Genomic DNA, 23,379 nt, shown 5'->3' with positions numbered 1-23,379 from the left:
GCTAATTATACCAGTCGTCTGGGCTCTGAGGGCTCCAGCTCAGGGAAACACAGCTGGGAGACCATCCTTACTGGAACATGGGTTCAGCTAAAGAGTCAGCTGACAGGAAGAGGCATTTATATGACATATGAAATGGATACAGCATGTCTGTGGAAAATACAATAGTGGTTTTGGTAAGACTGTCATAGTGATGAAGAGTCACTATGACGGGGGGGGGGGGGGGGGGGGGGGGGCTCACTGATATCAAAATGACAGACTGCAAAATTAAAACTACTAAAACTTTAGGGGTGCTAGTGAAGTGTGTGTGTGTGTGAGTGTGTGTGTGTGTGTGTGTGAGTGTGTGTACATCAAATGCTTCTATTAGCGTTACTGCAGCAAACACTAATTTAGCCCGATATTTATACTGAAATTATTATTATTATTAGAAATAAGGAACATTTACTTAACAAGTTCAACTCTTGCTGCTCAATATGTATCAACATGCCACAACCTGAGATACAGTGAATGACCTACACACACACACATAGGATATACTGTATATACATAGATACGTAGATATACTATATATAATTCATATATATCAATCTTAATGTTATGTTAATGTTATTTTGTTTCATTGACTCTTTTCAGTGAAGTAGAAGACATCTTGTGTGCGACTGTTAAACGTTTAAAAGTTAAAATATTTGTATATTCATAGATTTTTAATGATGGAGAAGGACTACAGTAGTTGTCATCAAGTATTTTTTAACTAGTTGACTCAAATTTTTGTGAGAAAAACACACAAGACACAAATTATTATTCCAAGCAGAGTATCTTTTAGTATTATGTCTTAAAACACGTCTGGAAGGGATCTTTGAACAAATAAATCTATAACCTATGAATTTATCTGTGTAAAAGTCACCTTTTACACAGATAAATTCACCTGTGAATGTGTTTGGAAATTAGCAGGCAGATATAATTTCTATCTACTGGCAGACTTTCTTACCTTTTGGAAAGTTTTTTCCCCCCGACTCATCAGGTGTGAAGGCTGCAGCCCTAATTACCTGTAGCCTAGTGTTCTGTCCATCATTTATTATACTTTGTTGGTAACAAAGCTCTTTGGTTTATTCAGTAAAAACAACTGTATCTTTGTCTTTTCAGTGGCTGCACCATTTGATAGTTTGTGAGATTAAACAGTTGATCAACAGAAAATCATAACTGATTCTTCATTTAGGTCCTTTTTTAAAGTAAAAAATGCCTAAAATTTGATGGTTTCAGATTTTCAAATTTGAAAAATGAGCTCATTTTCTTTCTCTTACATTACAAATAATTGAATATATTTGGACTGTTGTTCGTCATACTTGGCAAAAGTGTGACTTAAGTGAGAAACACACAGAACATTGTTTAGTAGTATAAAAACAGAAGCAGATTATTTTTTAAAACATAGATGATGCACATATTAAACTATTTACATGCAAGACATTTAAATTAGCCAGTTGGAGAAAACCTGGAAGATGAGGATAAAATCCCTTTACATGTTAATTGAGGTACAATTTATTCTGGGTTTTTTTTTGCACATAAACTGAAATTAGATATATACATTTGTTTATGTGGATTTCTTTTAGCTCAAGTCCATCTCAAAATCAAATCAATGTTTTCCAAAGGTTTTGTGTATTTGTCACCAAAAGATGTTATATATTCTTGATGTTTGACATGTAATGGTAATATATATATTTTGGCATGACATGGAAATAAAAACTAAGTAAACCTAAAACAGTGCAGGCTGTGCGACCATGGCGACCATGGTCTGAAACATGATGACCATGGGCATCAATGGGCCAGAATGGACCATCAACACCTCCTCCCGGGTCAAAAAGGCCAACAGCAGCAGCTCTGCTGCCTGAAGAGACTCGTCCTCCTGACCTCTAGGAGGCGCTTCAAGTCTGTCTTAAAACAACAGTCAGGAGCCCAAATGAATATTAAAACATGTTTTTCTTGCTGTAATCATTCCTCCTGTTCATACTGACCATTAGAAGATCCCTTCATAATGCACTTACAATGTAAGTGATGGGGGACAAAATCCACAGTCCTCCCTCTGTGAAAAAATGTATTTAAAAAATTATCTGAAGCTAATATGAATCAAGTAGATATCTTTCAACGTTACAGTCTTTTTAGTGCCAAAGTCCCTCTGCTGAAGCCTCATATTTCAATTTTAAATACATTGTTGCACTAAATGACTGTGTGGCCATAATATGGATTTTGTCCCCTGTCACTTACATTGAAAGAACATTGAAAGGAATCTTTTAATGGCCAGTATGAACAAGAGGAATGATTACAGTGAGGAAAACCTGTTTCACTGTTCATATGGACACCTGACTGTTGTTTTAAGGCAGAATTGAAAAATTGTGAACCTGTCCTTTAATTGATATTTATTTTTGAAAAGTGTCGAACTTTACCAGCAGTCCCTGAAGGCAGCATCCCCTGGCAACAACGTAGTGTGGTTTCAGCTAAATTGATTTATGACCTTTCTTATTAAGAAAAGTAAGGATAAACCAAACGAAGTCAACAAAAATACTACAGGAAAGAGCAAAAATCCGTCATAATGGAGGATATAATCAGTTCTGAAGACAGAGAGAGGTCCTTATATTTAAAACAAATTCAATATTTGGACGAGCAGCTGGAGAGGTAAGACTGCTAACAGTTAGCGTTAGCTAACGTTACACAGATCTGCTGCTCTTTTAACGGGAAATATATCCGTTATTGTAGTTTCTTAAAACACAAAATCATGCAATTAAATGTACAACTATGTGTTAATTTAGTTTTGTCTTTCAAACTTAGACAAAAAAAGGTAAAATGCTGACGTTAAATGCAAAGGTAAAGCGCTAAATGCTAGTAGTTAGGTTTGTGCCGCTGTAAACGGTCCTATAAACCACATATCTTTACATGAACATGTTAAACATATGTAACCTTAATTACTGTTCACATTATATTTTCGCATTATTTCAGTCGAAATTCATAAAGAATAATAAAGACATTTTGTCCATGAAATGTCCTGAAATTATGAAATAATCCATCAGTGCATGTTTGGCTTTTCTTCTTGATGACTTGAAATGATAAATGGATTTTCAAACAGTTGACAGTTAATTTTCTGTTCATTGACACTGAATAATAAACAAAATATTGCAGCTCTACTTCCAGCCCTCAAACTCTTTATTTCAGTATTTAAGTCAATCAACGCTGTCTTTTATTTTTATATCTTTTTAAAGGAAAAACTGTTTTTCACTGTGTTAATGTCAGTTTCATGCCTTCTCCAGAGTTATAACTAAAAAACTTAATGCAGTTATCATTTTATACTAAATACTTTAATCACCCTTGAACCCGAGCGTCCCTCTTCCTCCTGCAGATGTCAGCTTAAATGTGGCGAGCTGGAAAAGGAGAACAAGAAGTTCGTCTCTCAGTACAAAACGCTGGAGACTGACAAGAACGACATCATCGAGTACCTGAAACACTCTAAGGCTGCAACAGAGAAGGAGGTGGAAAAGCTGTCGGAGCAGCTGGAGAGTCAGCAGAAGGTGGCTGAACAGGACAGAGAGGCGCTGAAGATGCAGCACAGCCAGCTGACGCAGGAGCTTCAGGACCAGATGAGTGAATTGAACTCACAGAGCGTGGTGCAGGGTGAGTTCTGTTCTCCTGCAGTTGGACGGGTAGAGCCACTAACTCTGCTAAGGGCCTTGCATATTTTAGAGATGGAAGGTTTGTTCTGTTTCCACATATGAAGCAGGATCCTCTCCTTGTTTCCTCTCCTCTCCTCTCCTCTCCTCTCCTCTCCTCTCTTTGTTCCCTCTCCTCTCCTCTCCTCTCCTCTCTTTTCCTCTCCTTGTTTCCTCTCCTCTCCTCTCCTCTTCTCTCCTCTCCTCTCCTATCCTTGTTTCCTCTCCTCTCCTCTCCTCTTCTCTCCTCTCCTCTCCTCTCCTCTTCTCTCCTCCCCTCTCCTTGTTTCCTCTCCTCTCCTCTCCTCTTCTCTCCTCTCCTCTCCTTGTTTCCTCTCCTCTCCTCTCCTCTCCTTGTTTCCTCTCCTCTCCTCTCCTCTCTTTTCCTCTCCTTGTTTCCTCTCCTCTCCTCTCCTCTTCTCTCCTCTCCTCTCCTATCCTTGTTTCCTCTCCTCTCCTCTCCTCTCCTCTTCTCTCCTCTCCTCTTCTCTCCTCTCCTCTCCTCTCCTTGTTTCCTCTCCTCTTCTCTCCTCTCCTCTCCTTGTTTCCTCTCCTCTCCTCTCCTCTCCTCTTCTCTCCTCTCCTCTCCTCTTCTCTTCTCTTCTCTCCTCTCCTCTTCTCTCCTCTCCTTGTTTCCTCTCCTCTTCTCTCCTCTCCTTTCCTCTCCTTGTTTCCTCTCCTCTCCTCTCCTCTCCTCTCCTCTCCTGTCCTCTCCTCTCCTCTCCTCTCCTCTTCTCTCCTCTCCTCTCCTCTCCTTGTTACCTCTCCTCTTCTCTTCTCTCCTCTCCTCTCCTTGTTACCTCTCCTCTTCTCTTCTCTCCTCTCCTCTCCTTTCCTCTCCTTGTTTCCTCTCCTATCCTCTCCTCTCCTTTCCTTGTTTCCTCTCCTCTCCTCTCCTCTCCTTGTTTCCTCTCCTTGTTTCCTCTCCTCTCCTATCCTCTCCTCTCCTCAGCTTTAAAGTTTGAGGCAGAGAAGGAGCAGCTGATGTCCGATATTGAGTCTCTGAAGGAGCAGCAGGTCAATCAGAAGGAGGAGCATGAAGCTGCCATCAACAGCCTGAAGGAGGATGCAGAGCTTGAAAGAGAAAAGTAAAGGACAGAGTTCAAACTGACAGTCATCATTATGTCTGCAAGACTATTTATAATACTCTTCTCCTTATTCATCACCTCCTGTCGTCCTCCAACAACAGCGTCATGTACGAGGTTCAGGACGACATGGAGATCTCCCTCCAGGAAAGGATTTCAGATGCTCTTCAGAAGGAGAGGGCTCAGCATGAAGAGAAGATGGAGAGGCTGCAGTTCCTGCTGAGGGAGAACATGGCCCTCTTGCAGGAGAAAGATAGGCTGCAGTGCGCAGACAGTGACCTTCGCTCGAAGATTGACAGATTGAAGGAAACTCTCAGTCGGGTTCAACTGGAGAGCCTCAATGACAAGACGGTAAGACGTGTTAAGCTTCTCGTGGCCACAGTGTCCGCTGTTGAGCAGACGTTACGTTTTAAAGATGATGTGAAAGTCTTTGATTCCTGCTGGATTTCTAATCGGATCCACCGGGCGTTGAACTTCCTGTCTATCAGCTGTTCCTCTGGCCTCTGAATCTCTGTTTGAGATTTTCTTTTATTGGTCTTGCTAAAAAAAAAAATATATATATAAAATATAAAATATATATTAACATTTCCAAAATTGATTTAAAACTCAAAAATGTGTTTTTCTTCTTGTTCCTTCAGTTTGATGTTGTTCTCTTCTCTGTGCAGAGTGATGTATGTGCAGAGTTCTGGGAGGAAAGTTTCTCTGAGTTCACCTTAAATCTCAGTTAACACGCGTACCTACGAGCAGGATTTGTGACATCACAACCAGTTGAGCCAATCCTGATTCAGTATGCAACTTCCACATCACACAAATGTGATGCGGAAACTCAAAGCCTCCAGTTGCACAAACACTGAGAATGAACTTTACAGTGAAGGAGGAGACATCTGGTGTCCAGCAGGAAAACTTTAGAAGGCAAAAATATGTAAATATTCAGAGATTCTGGATATTTACATGAGTGAGGAGGATCTGTAAATAATGATAGTAATAATAAATGTATTCATATAGAACTTTTCAAGGTAGGTGCACCGTGGGCTTTCTAGAGAGAAACAGCATAGAAGACAATCACACACACACACACACACACATACACACACACACACACACACAAACCACAGTATAAATAGTCAGACATAAAATCCATAAGGTAAAACAACTAAAACAACAACAGAGCCGTGTTACGTCTTGTTGTCAGCGAGATCAGAGAGTGACGGCAGATCAAATCCTAACTGTAACTAAATGTTGCTTTATTTTTTTGCAGTTTTACTTAAATTTTACTTATTGGTGGTAAATAATTCAAATATAAAGTCCTATTTAAAAATAATAATGTTCATGTTTCTGTAATGTCTTTCGGCTTCAGTCCTATAACTTGGCATAGGGACGCTGATGATCTCCTGTCTGTGGAGACACTTTAATGACATGTTTAAAGACTAAAGCTCATCTTTTCATCTTCTCATCTTTTAGTGGACTCCACAGTCAGGACAATGTAATATCACATTACATTTTAAGACCTATTATCTACACATTCAGCCAACTTAGTTTACCTGATGTTACTTTAGGATATGTGACAGAGCTGAAGGTTACATTTACACTGTATGTAGCTCATGAAACAAACTGTGGAAGATTCAGGACGCTGGAGGTAAACAGACATTTTAAGCCACTGATGGGTGAAAATGTACTGCCTTTTTATAAAGCAACATTCACTCAGGGGGCATCCGGATTTGAACCGGAGACCTCTTGATCTGCAGTCAAATGCTCTACCACTGAGCTATACCCCCACCTGCTGGTCACTCTGTCTCTGTTCAGGTTTCAGACGGGGCCTGGCCTCACTGTCGGTGAGAGAAACAGCATAAAACTGGATCGAGGTCCAGTTCAGTTAAGAGAAAGTTTTTGCTTTACATTCAGCTACCTTGAGCTTATCTGTACTACTTTACAGGATATATGGGATTACTGCAGGCTATGTGACGTTTTAGGCTTATCATCTGTTGTTTGTAACATGCAGCAGGTGAGCAAACTGAAGGTGAGAACATGTGATAAAAGCCACCCGACCTACATTCATGTGCAGCTTGTCAAAAGTTGTATTTTCTCCCACATCTCAGCTCGCATTGAGGAGGGAATGTACACTGTTTTCCATATTCAGTGTCTTCCAGCCTCTGTGAGGAGAGAAAGTGTTTTAGTGTTGGAATTGTTGCGGCAAAAAATGTTTCGACAGGATTCTTCTTCATCAGCAAACCTGCACCTGTTGCTGAAACCAAGGCAAATGGAGGCGAACGGAGGCGTTGTACAGGCAGAAACATGCGTCACTAGAAACTGAAAGTTGAATTGTTTATGTTTAAATCTGAGTAGCACACTTTGACATTGAATTTATTAGTTTGGAACTGAATTTCAGTCAACTTGAAACTGAATGTCATATGATGAAATTCAGTTGCTCTGAAACTGTATTTGATCCACATTGAATATTTAACTCTCTATGTATACGTTGAGGAAGAACAATTGAGGGCAGATTCACAGAACTCATGTACTGTAACGACTGTTTTCTCTCCACAATATCAGCATCTTATTTACCGTTTCTACTCATTATTATTCTTTCATCAGCCCTTTAGTCTTTGTTGTGGCAAAGAATGTATTTACTCTTCTGATGGCAGATTTAACACATCAGCAAATTCTAATCAGCTGATCTTTGGATAGAGGAAGCATCTGTCAACTTGCAAACAAACACGCAAAGTTCACAGTAGAGTTTTTTAAAAAAAAAAAGAAAAGTCACCAAAAATATTCATGGTCTCCCGTTCCTCAGGAGCTGGAGCAGCTGATGCAGAAGTGTCAGCGGCTGAGCGCCGAGCTACACCACTACAAGACCACCTCATCAGACCAGGAAACCCTCATAAAGACTCTCAGGTGAAACTTTCTCTGCTCTCAGTAAATAAATCTCATAATTTATCTGCATTCCTATTCGCTGCCACATGAAGTGCATTTGAAGAAAGTAAATATTTAAACCATTTTCATATAAATTTTATTAAAAGAACATTTATTTGCTATTAGAGTACTTATTATTTATGACATTTGTGTGTATAAAGGTTGTTAGTTTCTTTCATGTTGTTGTTGTTTATACTCATTCACATCAACAGTATTCATCTTTCTATGTGTTGAAGCAGCAGCCGGCAGCTTTTGAACAGGCACCGCACTATTATATATATATAAATCTGATTCAGGGGGCATCCGGACTTGAACCGGAGACCTCTTGATCTGCAGTCAAATGCTCTACCGCTGAGCTATACCCCCCACCTGTCAGTCATCCTGTCAGTTATCCTGCTACTGTGTTTTCAGGCAGGACCTGACCTCGGTGTCCGAGCAGTTCCGTCAAAAAACTCTCGAGGCAGATCAGCTGGGGAAGAAGCTGAGGGAGGAGACGATCAGGAAGAAGCAGCTGGAGACCGACATTCAGGACTCGGTCGTTATTCTCAGACATATCCTGGAGGTAAAAACACAGAGCATAGTGTCATAGCTTCTGCTGCAGGGTCTAACTGTCTGGAATAAAACCTTATAGGCTGTGGAAGCCGGACTTCAGAGAGTGAAGACGACTTACTGCTTAATGGTCCAATTAAGCTGGTTTTTAATCTAGGAAGGTCAGACATCCCATTAACCTCCCGCTGTTCAGACAAACAGGGAGCTTAAAGGATGGGGGGTTCGCAGTTTTTCAAGTCTGTCTTAAAAACAGTAGTCAGGTGCCAACATTTTTTCTTGCTGTTATCATTCTTCCTGTTCATACTGGCCGTTAAGAGACCCCTTCATAATGCAGTTTCAGTGTAAGTGATGGGGGGACAAAATTGTCCAAATTAGTCAAATCAAGTCAATATCTTTCAAATCTTTTAGTGCCAACTTCCTTCATCTGAACAGAAGGAATGATGTTTTCCTTTGGGCTCCTTATTCCGGCAAACAGACATTTGTCAGCTGTAGACCAGCCAAATGTTTCCCTCAGGAGTCAGCGTAGACCGAAAACAGAGCTAAAAGAAGAGTGAATATCAGGCTTACATGAGTCAGGTTTAGAGAAACATGTCACGTGTCTGTTGGATGTGTAAATAGTTAACTGTTGCTTAACAAATTAACAAAAGCCAGATTTCATACTTCATGTTCACAGCTTGTTTCCACTCTAATGTCGTCTCTGTCTCCCTCAGAAGTCTGAGTGGACGGCTGAGACTGAGCGGACGATGCAGAGGCTGCTGGAGATCTTGGAGAGTAGTGCCCTCGAGGGAATAGGCTGCGCCCTCTATAAAGTCACTGAGCCCGAACCACCGAGGTACTGGAATCACTCTCCTCTGGATACTCAGTGTTATGTATCAGCAGTGGTGTGAACTCTGCTGATTTCCTGTTTAGAAAAACCCAGAACACATTCCAGCTGTTTCCCCAGATTAGTTGGATCAGAGTCCTGCTGACCTTTGGATCGTGCCAGATCAACTGTGCTCTGGTCTCAATCGAAATATACAAATAACAAAGTACTCCTCTCTAAAATCAAACTGTTCTGTTCGAGTCTGAAGGTTCAAACCCAATCTGTTCGGTTCGGTTAAAACTTTTTATTGGCATGTTTGTCTGTTTGTGTCGGTGTGAAAGCTGTCAGTCACACTCTGGACTAAACAACTGACCCATGACAACCTGAAAAGGAGGGTCTCGGTCCACTTCCTGTTCTTTTGTAGCAAGCGGCAACTACTAGTGTAGCCAGTGTGATACCTTAAAGTGCCACCAACGGCCTCCCGTTCAAAGAGCCTCAACTTCTCTCTAGAAATACAGAGTCAATCTTTGTTTTCAACCAGTCATTATGGTCTCAATCTCTAAATTCATTCATTCAGGCCCTCTAATAAGTGTGTTGGTGGTCATTTTGGAAATTATTCCTCCGTTAATAAGACTTGATGTCTGCTGTGTGGGCGTTGATTGACAGTTGGCTCACCTGCTGCCATCCCCCCCCCCCCCCCCCCCCCCCCCCCCCCCACCCCCCTTCAGCTCCACTGAGTCAGACAATATTTCACTAAGTTTAATGTTACCTAAGACCTCTTCTTCTGTGTCTCTGTGTTAAATGTTCTGCTTTCACTTGGTATATTGCAAATGTACATCACAAAAAGCATTTTTATGACTATTTATACTCCAACATCCTTCCTTTAAATAAAGAAGAGGAGGATACTGAGGGGAGAAAGAAAGTTAAGACAGAAAGAAAAATGATATTGATGATATTTTATGAGCTTATATTGAACCTAAAATTGGATTCTACAACATAACCAGTAATTACAGCTGTCAGAGTGTCTGAAATGTAGCGAAGGACACCTGAATGAAAACCTCAAACTTGTATAGACGGAGCAGAACTTCACGTCTGGTCCCGTTCCCATCAACCTGTCTCTCCTTCACAGCCCAGAGACCCTGAAGTGGTTAAAAAGTCCCCAGTTCCTCATGGCCAAATACAGGCCGGGCGACCTCGGCCTCATACCGCGGCCCAGGTGGAACATCAAACCAACCGCCTCCAGGACGGAAGCCGCTCCGTCCGGGAGCAGCAACAAACCGCCTCTGAACAGGTGCGAAATGACGTGGAAGCTCAAGCGTTTGAACATCCACGTGTTAGCATCGTTGGCACGCTGACTTTATCATTTAGCTCAAAACGCTCCTGCGTCTCAGTGGAGCCCCACAGAGCTGCTGGTGCGTCTGTACAGTCTTTTTTTTTTTCATATAAATGTGTTCGTTATATTAATGCTGCTGCTGTGTCCGTCCCTCAGGAAACTCTGCAGTCAGAAAACATCCAGCTCTGACGTTCTGTCTGCTGCTCCAGCTGCTCAGCGGGAAGATTCAGCCGCAGAAGCCTCCACCTCTGTAGACTGCTGAACCGAATCCAGTGATCGATAAAGAGTGATGAACATTTTCAATCTGGCTGCCTCCTTTTTCAAAATGAAATCTTAAATTACTGTGATCCTGCTGGTTGCTTCTATCCTGACTGATGACCTGTTAGTATAAATTTGTAGCTCAGTGTTTCCTCTATAATAGTACAACGAGTACCCCCGCCAGGCCAAAAAATATTTTTTAAATGCCAAAAATAACGCCAAATATCATTAAGTTTGGAAATCAAAAGCATTTGGGAGCCTCTGAGTAGTGCTGTTTCGAAACGCGAGTCAACATCTGTGTTTTTGCCTGAGAAACTGCAGGTAGCGAGCGAGTGGTTAAGCGAGAGAGCGAGCGTCAGAAAAGTGACGGTGAATGTGAGCAGAGCAGAGGGAAAGGTTAGCGGTAAGGTGCGGCCGTATTCAGACCAAATCAGATGGTGCGGCGTTCAGCAGCAGGGTTGAGCGGAGGTGTGTGTGTGGGGGGGGGGTGTGAGCGTGTTTATTTGTCCTATGAAACGTAACCGCTGTGAAACAATCAGAAAATAATGTTTTATCCATCTGATTCACCGGCTTTCTCGCTACCAGCGCTCCCTCTCTTCATTCACTCTCTAGCTTGCTCGACCACTGCTGCTCTCTCTCTCTCTCTCACTTACACACACATACTCTCTCTCTCGCTGGTGCTCTCTTTCTTTCTCTTTTGTCTCTCTTGCTCGCTCTCGCTCTCTCTCTCTCACTTACACACACATACTCGCTCTCTCTCTCTCACTTACACACACATACTCGCTCTCTCTCTCTCGCTCTTTCTCTCTCTCTCACTTACACACACACACTCTCGCTGGTGCTCTCTCTCTTTCTCTTTTCTCTCTCTCTCTCTCTCTCTCTCTCTCTCTCTCACTTACACACACTCTCTCGCTGGTGCTCTCTCTTTCTCTTCTCTCTCGCTCTCTCTCGTCTTTTTTAAAACGAGTCGGGAAGCACGCAGCAAAGCCTAATTTTACTTTTAACGTTAGTTGTCGTTAGGAAGTTGTCAGTCTGGCAGTAAACGTACGGTTCTACTACGATGTGTCAGTTAATAAATGCTGCAGCTTGTCAAGACCAAGAAAAGTCACATCTGTTGTTTCCCCACCAGGCTGAACCACTCAGCCTAGAGGAAACGCTGTAGCTGATCAATGTTTTGCACATTTTCTGATTGCAAAATTATTTTACTATTGGGATTCATCTGTGTACTCATCACTCTTCACTTTTTCCCAGAACCAAAACTATTTTAGTTCAAGATGATATAAAACAGAGGAAAGCAACAAATCCTCACATTAGATGAGCCGGAACCAGGAAATGTTGCATTTTATTCTTGAGAAATGACTTAAAAACGATTAATCAATTATCACAATTGTAGTTCTGTTATTGATTCATTTAATTGTTTCAGCACTAAATAATTATGATAAGTTTTAAATATGATAATTTAGACACAGCTGTTTTATGTTAAAGTCATAGTTTATGTGACAGTAGAGTGAAAACTGATGTAGGTCACGTGAATATTTGGTCTTTTTGCAGAAAAAAAGCAAAAAAATAATAGACTACATTCTTCAAGAGTACATTCATCAAGTACTGTACTGAAGTACAGTCTTGAGGTACTTGTACTTTACTTGAGTATTTCCATGTGATGCTTCTTTCTACATTTCAGAGGGAAATATTGTACTTTCTACTCCACTACATTTATTTGACAGCTTTAGTTAGTTTTCAGATGAAGATTTGATACAATGGATAATATAACAAGCTTTTAAAATACAACACATTGTTAAAGATGAAACCAGTGGTTTCCAACCTTTTTGTCTTTTGACGTCTTACAAAAAGCAGTGTGTAGTCGGGGTCACATTTCACATGTCTATGAGTTGTTAACAGCTCCACCAAATAGTGATTTTTCCCTCTAAACTTCTCACATGCTTTCATTTCAATAAATGTTCAAATGATGCAACATTTCACCAAAAATCAAAGATTAGAGAAAAATTCCAAAAACTGAAAACAGATTTGTGTATCAGAACTTTGTTTTTTGTTCTTTTCGCTCCCATTAATCATCTCACCACCCCTCAGATTTATCTGCTGACCCTGTTTTCACATGCATCCGCTGAAAGTGGAAAGTTCCTCTGTGCTCATTGAAAGTCCATTGTTTAGGGGGAGGGCCTACAAGCAGGATTTGTGATATCTCAACTAGTTTGGAAACGGAAGCCTCTGGTGCACGTAGACTGAGAGTGTAGGAGGAGGCATCTTTTGTCCAGTTATTAAATTAATTATATATATATTTTTTAACCTTTTTTGTGGAAAAACCACACCAGACATACATTATTGTTCCAAGCAGACTAGTTGTATATGTCATAATACATGTATGGAGTAAAGCTGCTGTTACAGTGAACTCATTAGAGAGACCAGACTTAATCATAACTACTGCAGATAAAAATGTGACGGTCTCAGCAGTGTTTACAAAACGTTGGACCAAGCTGAGGCCGAAGGTCAGACTGTTCAACCATGACAGTCTGCTCACTTTGAACTGTCACCACCGTTTAAAAATCATTGAGTTTTACAGCAGGAGAGGCGGGGTCCTGGACGGACAGAGGATAATAAAAGACGCTGCAGGAGAGGACTGACAACACAGAAGGAACACGGGGGAAGTGTGGAAATCTGCAGCCTTCAGACCCTGACGTGATGGAGCTCTACCTCGACCTGTACTCGCAGCCATGCCGCGCCGTCTTCCTGTTCGCCAAAGCGGTCGGGATTCCCTTTGAGTTCAAGTTCGTCAACCTCTCCACAGGTAATCCCACACATGTACAGACACAGGGACAGGGATTGGGGATAACTTTAAGGCTTTTGGTTTTGCCGGTGCAGGGTGCAGACAGGAGGCAGATAACCTTTTAAAACGTTATAGCTGTAAACTCGTTGGCATTAAATTCACACGGTTCACAATTTACAATTTCATTTAGCAGATTCTAAATCCCTCATGATTAGACATAATTAAAAGTCAGTTTTGTTGGCAACAATATGAGTAAATCCTGCACAGATCAGCCTCTAATCTAAACATGCTAAAACTGCAGAGTGGAACTTTTACACAGGCTATAAATGAAGGTATGTTACGTTTAAGCCGTCGCCAAACGAGTTCACACAATGCTGATTAAGTCTATCACCACCAGATACATAACTGTATTTCACAGTATACAGAGTTTTAAAGTAGGTGTTGGGTTTGATATTCCCATGCTGGCTGGATGAATGCATGCATACTGCTCTATGGGAAGAACATGCGCACTAGAGACTTCCGCCAGCCATGTGGCTAACTTCCGGTTAGCTCTCTGCTAACTTGAACGGGGATAAAATAATTTAATTTTGCAGCTCCTCTAGACTTTCCAAATGTTATCAGACCAAATAGATAAAACTCTGATAGCGAAACAAGTCATTTCGCAGGGGTTGTGTGACGCTTAAAACAATTTAAAAATCGTTTTACAGCCGCAACAGTAGGCTATGGCGGAGCCTATGATGAAAGCATGTGTCGACACTGTTTTTGTAATTACTCTCAGTGCCAGAAGGGGGAGACAGAAATCCCGCACTGCAGGTTTAAAGGTGCAGTGTGTAGGATTTAGTGGCATCTAGCAGTGAGGTTGCAGATTACAAACAAACTGAACTGAGCTAATATGAACAACATTCAACATTACAGTCAGCACATTTAAAGGAGATCTTTTAATAGCCAGTATGAACAGGAGGAATGATTACAGCGTGGAAAACCTCTTTCACTGTTCATACGGGTATCTGACTGTTATTTTAAGACACACTTGAAAAACTGTGAACACGTCCTTTAAGATGCTTTTGGGAAATGAAGCCCTGGGCAATTAATATGCTGGTTGAATAGGAAAATAGAAAATAGTAGTTCATCAATTAAAAATGTTCTAAGAAACATTTAAACTCTTTGATACAAACTTAAATAAAAAAAATACATGCATAGCTTTCTTTTAGTGACGATTTTAGGCTTTTTGTTCACTTTCTGCCTCATCATATGAGTTTTATTTGTCTTTTTTGAGCTCTTAGAGTGGTACAGAGGAGTGAGTTTGGTAAGATTACAGAGTTGAATGTCCTGCAGTATTTGAACTTGTTACATAAGCTCCAACCTTAGAAATATGCGTTATTAAATTCCAGCCAATTTTTTTTCCTCTACATGTTCACATTCACAAGACTTCCAGACCGAGAAACCCTCCTCCTCCTCCGCCAAGCTATCAGTTTACATTTTCACATTTCACCCAGAAAGCTGACCACAGCCGCTCCCAGTTAACCCCTTAGATAACCGACTTTACAAACAAACAGTGGGTGGGATGTTGAGGGTCAGAGGTCAAAGCACCCAGACAAAACATTCCTATGTCTGTGAGGTGATTGAGTATAACAAAGACCCTGCTGAGAAAAGAAAATAGACGAGAAGTGTCTGCGAGGAGATAGAAAAGGGAGCACAAAAACTCAATCAGATACAGTATTTTATCATTTTTCTAATGCATTTTCACGACATGATTCTGTTTATACGACCAAACCAAGTTGCAACAAGTTTTTTTTTCTTCAGTTTTCCACAGCTGTGTTTCTCATTTGTGTGTGTTTTGTCTCAGGGCAACAGTACGGTGAGGAGTTTGGAAAGCTCACCATGATGAGGAAGGTTCCTGTCATGAAGGACGGGAGCTTCGTTCTGACAGAGAGGTACAGAGACGTCCTGACATCGACAGATGATTTAAATCATTTAAATCATTTGTGAAGGTCGAGTCCATCCCTCCAGTTTTTAGACACCAGCAAGGGTTTAAAGTTTCAGTTCAACCAAATTATAAAAATATACTGTATTTTCACACTTGGGTGGACCTCAGATAGTTGTGGTTTTATCTGCCACTACAATGGATATAAGTAGATTTTCAGTTTGTTGTATTAAGAACCGATTTTATACCTCAGTGTTTGGCTCCAGAGGGAGCTGAGAAGTATGATAAGTCGCCTCAAGTGATGTCATTTGAGTCATCGTCAGTTGGGGCTGAAGACAAGTTTGAAAAGTAAAACAATCTGTTGGTGTGGAGTTAGAGAGATGTGATGTTACCAGACCTCTGTAGCTCCTGATCTCTGCTGGAGGCTAGCAGCTCCATGCTACATTAGCCGCTACCTAGCATAACACACCCCGATCTCTGACTGAACTGTCAGCAGTCGAGTTGCATTGTGGGTAATGTAGGTGCCAGGTTAGGCGATATCTCTGGTCCTGCTGCATCGATTTAGATCAGTTTCAAGTGTCCATCATAAGTTCAACAATGTTATAGAAGGGTGATGTTAGATGAGTGGAGGATTCTTTAAAAGCGTTGAGAAGTGACATTTAAAAAACTCAATATCAGCAGGTTTTTCACCCCCCCTCACCCCCCCCCCCCCCCCCATCTGAGAGGTAAACAAACTAAGCTGCAAGCAAATAACATCATGCAAAGTTTTCTGACTCCTTTCCTGATCGTATCTGATTGTTATTGGTCACACAAGAGAAGGATACTTTTCTGTAAAATAAAATATAAATAATGATGATAAATTGGGTTTTTGTGGTGGCATGCAAGGTTGAAATTATGAGTGTGATCTGGCCCACGCTAAAAAACTGAATTTACACTCACTGGCTTTTTGAGGAAGTTATAATTCATGGTCAAATTTTGAAAACAAATCTTCAATATTTTAGTCCAAATTCAACAGAACTTTGATGGATTGTGGAACTTCTAGTGTTCAAAAATGATCCCGATTGTCTCATTGAGGCATTAAAGATTACACATTAGATTTTTTAATATCTTCAATCAATATAGATATGTGTTATTTGTGTGTTAAAACCAAGCGGCAACCTCCAGGGCTGTAAAATGAAGCCAGTGCGGAAGTGCCAAAAACTGCAGTTCCTTGAATGACCACTTGAGGCTCCAAAAGCGAGTCAGTCCCCATAGACCCCCATGTTAAAATGCCCAACTTTACAGCAGAAATAAACATGTTTACAGCCTGGTACAAACAACGGTTTTGGTCTCTGTAGCTAATTTCCTCTTTCATGACAACTGTACGGGGGGGGAATTTTTTTATGACTCACCCGTTTAAATTTTATTAAGCCGTAAAGTTCTGCATAATGAAGGACATGGCTGCTTTGAGTGACAGGTCCGCCAGCCGCTAGTTGGCTTGTTTCAGCCATTCGGCCTGCCTCTTTGCCCATTTTTGATTGGCTGGGAGTTAGGCAGAGTCACGCACTGCCAAGATGGCGACGGCCGGAGCGGCCCACTCATGGATGTATAATATAAGAGCTGGATAGGGCCTTCCACCGCTCAGCCTTGCAGCCAATTTTTCCCAGTGGCCACTTGCAGTATTGCAGCGAAAAATCCCCCTGCGGCCCAAAAAGCATTTTCCCCCATAGACCACCACTGTAAAAGATACGCCTGTAAAACTGTTGACAGGACGCCTCGAACTGCAAACAACGTCAATTATGATTCTTTCTGTTATGAACTTTTGATCCATAGAGGTTTTATGTTTGTAAAACTTTCCTCGAGCCGAGAAAAGCGATTTAAAAATCTGTGACGTCATTACAATGTAAAGTCTATGGGCCAAGTGGGAGCTCGCGGGTGGGGCCAGCGGGGAAAACACTACTGCGCATGTTCAACGCGGAAGCAAACCCGGAAGCTAGAAACTTTTTTGGCATATACGCCAGGCGAGCAATTCCTATAGGACTGAATGGGCGCCGTTTTTAGTCCGGTATCCAGCTCTTATAATACATCCATGGGCTCACTTTGAGCTTCAAAACCGCTCGTCAGAAACCAACGGGTGATGTCACGGTAACTACGTCCATATTTTTATACAGTCTATGGTTAAAACATGAAAAACGGCACACTAACGGGGTTTGTCAGGTAGCTCCTGTCCTGCTTCACAATGGCAGCGCCTGCTGACGTCATCACTTCTTTTACTTCTATACAGTTTGTTTAAATGGTACATTGACGATATTTTTATTGCACATCATAACACAACAATACATCTGATTGTGTCATTTTTGCTGTGATTAAAACTTGATTCATTTTGTTGGCCTCATTAGTTTCGTGCTCTCCTCTCTGCAGCATCGCGATCCTCAAGTACATGGTGCAGAAACACGCGGCGTCGGTGGCGGATCACTGGTATCCAGCTGACCTGCAGCAGCGAGCTCGTGTTAATGAATACCTGTCCTGGCAACACATGGGCCTCAGAGCTCAGGGGTCAAAGGTCTTCCTGCTCAGGGTACGAGTCCCAGATCATCATAATCATGACCTCACCTGATCTATTGTACTCCACGACACACAAAGTTCATTTAGTCGTTTTTTTTGTTTCTTTCTGTGGCGTCGATACAAAAGAATATAAGAGATGCTTTTCAGAAGGTACTGATACTATATAACTTACACTCAAGGATAGAAAAGATGATTTTATTTTTTATGTATTTATTTATATCTCTTGTGCCTTTGTGTTTGTCCTTTTAATTGTCTGAAGATATAAAATATACTTGATGATGTGCACACTTTTATATTTATGTTTTATTAATTCACAACAGCATGATAATGACTACCATAATGTCACCTGGTAACAATAATATTTGTTCAGATGTTTGGCACCCTTGATAAAAATATATTTTCATTAAGGACAGATATACTTAAGGGGAAGGGAAGCAACATAGTGTCGGTGTAATCAGGCAGTTAGTTATCAGTGTTTATTGTGTAGAAGCTGGTGTCTTATTTATATGACCCAATATCTCTAATCACATATTTACCTCAGGTGGCTTTACAATCTACAGGATGTAACATCCTCGATCTTTAGACCTTCAGTTTGAATGAGGAAAAACTCCCCCGAGTAACCTTTAAAGGATTTTGCTGGCGATTTCCTGTTTTTCCTTTTTGTCAACAAATCTCATATTTGGAGCCAAACCAACAATGAACTGATCTACTTACAAGTATTGTGTGTGTATCCAAATCCTGATATGTGTCATAGACCTCCGTTGTTGTCCAAAAACTATTAAAAACACGTCAATGAGCCACAGCGATGCACTGGGTCACATGTTCCTTCATCCCTGAAGACAGTGGTTACTGTAGTTGGTTCAGAAACGAGGGGGTTGGAGCCAACACAGAAACAAACAAAAGAAAAGTTTACTCCCTATAAAGTCCTTGCTGGTTAAACAAAGTAAAAGAAAATAAAAGCTGTCTGACTACACTAATCTTACAACCATCTCTCTGCTCAGTGTATTAAACGCCAGAGCTGCTAAACAGATGAACTATAACAGCAAAATAGAGTTAACATGGAACAAAGAGGCACAGAGGCGAGCTGCCTCGGGGTTTGCACTCTTATCAGTTCATATGAGCGGCCAAGTGAACTCTGGGTTGGTGGACTGAGTCTTCCAGCAACCCTGAACCCCAAGATTAAAAGGGGCATATTCCACTTTTTTGTGATTTTCTGTTATTTATACACTGTTATCATGCCAGATGTTAAACATGGTCCAAAACTTGTGGTGAACATATGTAGAAAAGCTCACTGCAAGTCAAAAGTCAGGGCTTCAACCTCTACTTCCCCGTCGAACTGACATAAGATCGTTTGTACATCCCGATAAAGGGCCGTCTGCTCTGTAGTCCTGGTTGCTAAGGTTGTTGCTAAGGTGTTTCCATGTGTTGTTCACATTGTCCACTCTCATATTTCCGATCTGATTCTGGTTCGAACATGTTTGAATGTAAAGAACAAGGAAAAGTAGAGAAATCCTACTACTATAGCTTGTTGTGTGGTTTATTGACGTAGCCTCCCGCTTCTAAGAGCCGGCCAATCAGAACAGAGTGGGCTCATCGGGAGGCGGGCCTTAAAGAGACAGCAGCTGTTTCAGTACGTCTAAGTTAAGCTGGTTAAATTCTAAAACGACATGCGTCCACAGCACGAGTTTCAGCTCGTTTCTGCAAAAACCTCCGCCCACATTAAAACGCCAAAAAAGGCAGTTCTCCTCCTACTGAGCATGTGCGGAGAACAGACGAGCAAGTCAACCGTAGAAAACCAATGAAGAAGGTTTACTATTTCTGTTTTGACAGTTTCAGCAGTTTAACTCTAAACAAACTGTCAAAGTAAGACAATAAAGAGGACAACACTCGCATGAAACTGTCCGCCATTGTTCTTACTGTCATGTTCCTTCTTCTTCTTCTTCCAATGAAATGTTGCGCAACTGCTACCATCTGTTTTGTCACCGATATGACAGCTTCGTTTTCCTCATGCACACCACAACGCCAAGCAGGTGTTTTCACATTTACACACTCAGGAGGCTGTTTTGGAAAAGCTCTGGAGATGCTTTAATCTGAATGGAGGCCAACATAGAGAGAAAAAATGTGTTTATGAATTTAGCTGGCTTAGTGTGGACATGGTTGTAGACAGAGGCTGAACTGAGGGGCTTTATAAAGAGCCAGCACAAGATAAACAAGGACTTATTTGACCTGTAAATCATGCAAAGATATTCCAGTAGAGCCCCAGAATATAAATATAGACTTGGAAATGTGCAGAATATGTCTCCTTTAATGCATAACACAATACATATAGTGCTAACAACAGAGGGCCGTGACACTTATATACAACTATGACTAGTTTGAATGCTGCTGCTTCTACTAAAAGCTGTATTTATTTTCACATGTGCAGACTATGTTTCCTCTCGTCATGGGCTGTGAGGTCCCGAAGGAAAAGATGGACGCTGCCGTCGAGGATCTGAATCAGTCGCTCAACCTGCTGGAGGAGAAATTCCTCCAGAACAAACCGTTCATCGTCGGCGACAAAATCTCTCTGGCTGATCTGGTGGCTATAGTGGAGATCATGCAGGTAATAAAACAACTACTTCTGCTACTACAACCATTTTTTTTCTGCTGTGATACACCGAGTTTGATCCTGATCTCACAGGAAATAGCATCGATCCATGTGGGAGTAAACACCAGTTTTTTATCACTGTGTGTGCAAACGTGCGTATTTGTGAACCTCGTGGAGTAAAGTAAGAGAGTCTAGTTTTAATGTTATCAAATTAATGTAACTGAATCTCACCGAAATAAATTAACCCAATGTTAACTGAGATGATTACATTACCCCCCAATATATCAACCAATATTTTATATTTTAAAAAACTGTATTATAAAAAAATAGAGTCATGTGAGATTATAGCAAGCAGCAACCTCCGGGGCTGTAAAATGAAGCCAATGCGGAAGTGCCAAAAACTGCAGTTCCTTGAATGACCACTTGAGGCTCCAAAAGTGAGTCAATCCCCATAGACCCCCATGTTAAAATGCCAAACTTTACAGCAGAAATAAACATGTTTACAGCCTGGTACAAACAACGGTTTTGGTCTCTGTAGTTAATTTCCTCTTTCATGACAACTGTACGGGAGCTGAATTTTTTTATAACTCACCCGTTTAAGTTTTATTAAACCATAAAGTTATGCATAATGAAGGACATGGCTGCTTTGAGTGACAGGTCCGCCAGCTGCTAGGTGGCTTGTTTCAGCCATTCGGCCCCGCCTCTTTGCCCATTTCTGATTGGCTGGGAGTTAGGCAGAGTCACGCACTGCCAAGATGGCGACGGCCGGAGCGGCTCACTTTGAGCTTCAAAACCGCTCTTCAGAAACCAACGAGTGACGTCACGGTAACTACGTTCATATTTTTATACAGTCTATGGATTATAGCTGTGAGAAATTTGAGTTTGGTTTACTGTAAAGACCTTATCTCCATGAACCTGGAGGGAAGTTCTCTCATGATCCTCTGCCACCTCTCGCCCGTTGCTATGGGCGCGTCAGCTCCGGCTGTCAAGGACGCAGAGATGTTAACGTCACAATGTCAACAAGGAAGGGCCACTGTGTGAGTTTCCCGCTAATATCTGAGCTATGTTTTTAGCCTGTTAGCATTTCTAAGCAAACACTGTGTAAGTGATTTACGTATTTATTGAATGGGGACAGTGTGCAGTTTTAAACATTAAAGATGCACTGCACCAGCGTTAGCTTGAAGCTAATTTGTATCTGTAGTCTCCCGACAAAAAACATACAACAGCACAACAACAAACAGTAAAAAGCTCAATGGTCACACAGCTGATAGGGAAAAAGAAATAAAAAATAATAAAATAAAGAAACAACTCTCTGCTTTCTCTGACAATTTGCGACAGATTTCCTTCGTCTTTGTCCTTGCTTGGGTAACACCAAAGTGTAAACACAAAGACATGAGTGAGAAAAATGAATTAAGTGAGTGAATGAGTGAAAAATAAGAAGACAAATTGAAATTAATAAATTAAAATTTTTAAAAAATGTCATCACACAGCCTCATTTTTAGACTTACATGTGCAGTTTACATGTTTACATTACAAATATGCAGCTTTATAATACTTTTTATTGTGATAATAACACTATTAAGAGGTCCATCTCTCCCTGTAAGTATCCGTTTTGAGTTACAAAATAGCTGTAATATTATTAATGTATAATGTAATATATTTTTCAACCTTTATTTTAATCTGGTGGGGAAAGATCGTATAAAAGTGTCCTTCTCATAGCTTCCTGATCCACCAGGAAGCTGCTTCGTCAGTTTCACTGCATCACTTCCATTTGCATAACGACACTTTCAACACTCGGCGAAGTGATTCACTCGTGTGCCGTAGAAAATGAATGGGGGCGAACTTTCTCACGTTGCGTTGCTTTCAGTGGGTCTTTGATGTGAATGTGAAAACAAACTCTGCACATACGTCATTCTGCACAGAGAAGAAGAACAAACATCCAACTGAAGGAACAAGATGAAAAACACGTTTTTGAGCGGAGGAGGACTTTAAGTGTGTGGGAGGGTTAATATATTTGTGTGTGTGTTTTTTTGCAGCCTATTGGAACCGGTCTGAACCTGTTGGAAGGACGGCCGAAGCTGATCGCCTGGGAAGGGCGAGTGAAGAAGGAGCTGGGTGTGAAGCTGTTCGACGAGGCTCACGAGATGATCATGAAGGCGAGCAGCCTGGCGCAGACGGTGCAACACACCGACGCGATGGAGCTGTTTAAGGCGCAGTTTAAGAAGATCTTCAGCTGAGGAAGTACGACTCATTCATGTCAAAAAGCACTAAATCAGTTTATTCCATCACTTTAAGGTGTTTTTTTTTACTAAAAGAGGTCCTGTGCAGATTTGTTATGACATATGTGGAGTTTGTTTCAGTTTCCATGTAATAAAGTGTCAGTAAAACTACACAGCTGTTTTTTATCCTAAACTCTCAGCTGACAGCAGAAACACAAACAAAAACATCTTTATTTTCATGCAATAAATTCTGAACAGAAATGTACTAAATGGAAACTGTGGCTTGCTTATTGAACTTTTCAGCTTTGAATATTCACAAGGAAAAAAATAAAAAAAATATATGTTTCACAACAACTCATTTGTGTATCAGAGATTTATTTATTTATTTTTCCTGCTGATCCCCAAAATTCATCTCATGTTCCTCAAAAACCTCGAGTTTGGTTCCATCCAGTTCGATGACAAACGTGCTTTAACCTGCTGTTTAATTAATATGATTTATGTTTAAACCACAAATATTAAAACTGTGCCTCAAAATTATACAAACAAAAAGACTCAACTGTCAACTTGTCACTGCTTTCTGAAATGTTGCATTTAGATTCAGATTTTTTAAACATTAGATTATATATGACTTACAGCATTATGTAATGCTGCATGCTGGGTAAAGAGATGAGACAGTAGAAAGCTGGTTGTTGAATGA

General features: G+C 40.9%; 2 protein-coding genes and 2 non-coding genes across 6 annotated transcripts; 2 read left to right on the top strand and 2 right to left on the bottom strand.

Annotated features, from left to right (window-relative positions):
• Nucleotides 1-2,443: 2,443 nt before the first annotated feature.
• Nucleotides 2,444-13,290, top strand: LOC121903622 (cilia- and flagella-associated protein 157-like). Of its 3 annotated transcripts, XM_042420817.1 has the most exons (10): nucleotides 2,444-2,664; nucleotides 3,383-3,654; nucleotides 4,642-4,777; nucleotides 4,879-5,125; nucleotides 7,566-7,666; nucleotides 8,096-8,246; nucleotides 8,944-9,065; nucleotides 10,165-10,326; nucleotides 10,525-10,654; nucleotides 13,205-13,290. In XM_042420817.1, exons 1-9 carry the CDS (start codon nucleotides 2,582-2,584, stop codon nucleotides 10,628-10,630), a joined length of 1,380 nt encoding a protein of 459 aa, XP_042276751.1. In that variant the 5' UTR covers nucleotides 2,444-2,581; the 3' UTR covers nucleotides 10,631-10,654; nucleotides 13,205-13,290. The 3 variants fall into 3 exon arrangements, with proteins under 3 accessions (XP_042276751.1, XP_042276750.1, XP_042276753.1); XM_042420816.1 differs by lacking the exon at nucleotides 13,205-13,290 and having other exon boundaries at nucleotides 10,525-10,671; XM_042420819.1 differs by lacking the exons at nucleotides 10,165-10,326; nucleotides 13,205-13,290 and having other exon boundaries at nucleotides 10,525-10,671.
• Nucleotides 6,478-6,549, bottom strand: trnac-gca. The gene has a single exon. It is a non-coding gene; the product is annotated as a tRNA-Cys (tRNA).
• Nucleotides 7,979-8,050, bottom strand: trnac-gca. The gene has a single exon. It is a non-coding gene; the product is annotated as a tRNA-Cys (tRNA).
• Nucleotides 13,291-13,314: 24 nt separating the features above from the next.
• Nucleotides 13,315-23,036, top strand: LOC121903623 (glutathione S-transferase theta-3-like). Its single transcript, XM_042420820.1, has 5 exons — nucleotides 13,315-13,429; nucleotides 15,255-15,342; nucleotides 17,733-17,889; nucleotides 20,302-20,478; nucleotides 22,500-23,036. The coding sequence occupies exons 1-5, from the start codon at nucleotides 13,324-13,326 to the stop codon at nucleotides 22,698-22,700; spliced, it is 729 nt and encodes a 242-aa protein (XP_042276754.1). The 5' UTR covers nucleotides 13,315-13,323; the 3' UTR covers nucleotides 22,701-23,036.
• The last annotated feature ends 343 nt before the right edge of the window (nucleotides 23,037-23,379 follow it).

This window comes from Thunnus maccoyii, chromosome 9, assembly GCF_910596095.1.
Source record: "Thunnus maccoyii chromosome 9, fThuMac1.1, whole genome shotgun sequence".
Classification (NCBI taxonomy): domain Eukaryota; kingdom Metazoa; phylum Chordata; class Actinopteri; order Scombriformes; family Scombridae; genus Thunnus; species Thunnus maccoyii.
This window is presented reverse-complemented; position numbering and strand designations above follow the sequence as displayed.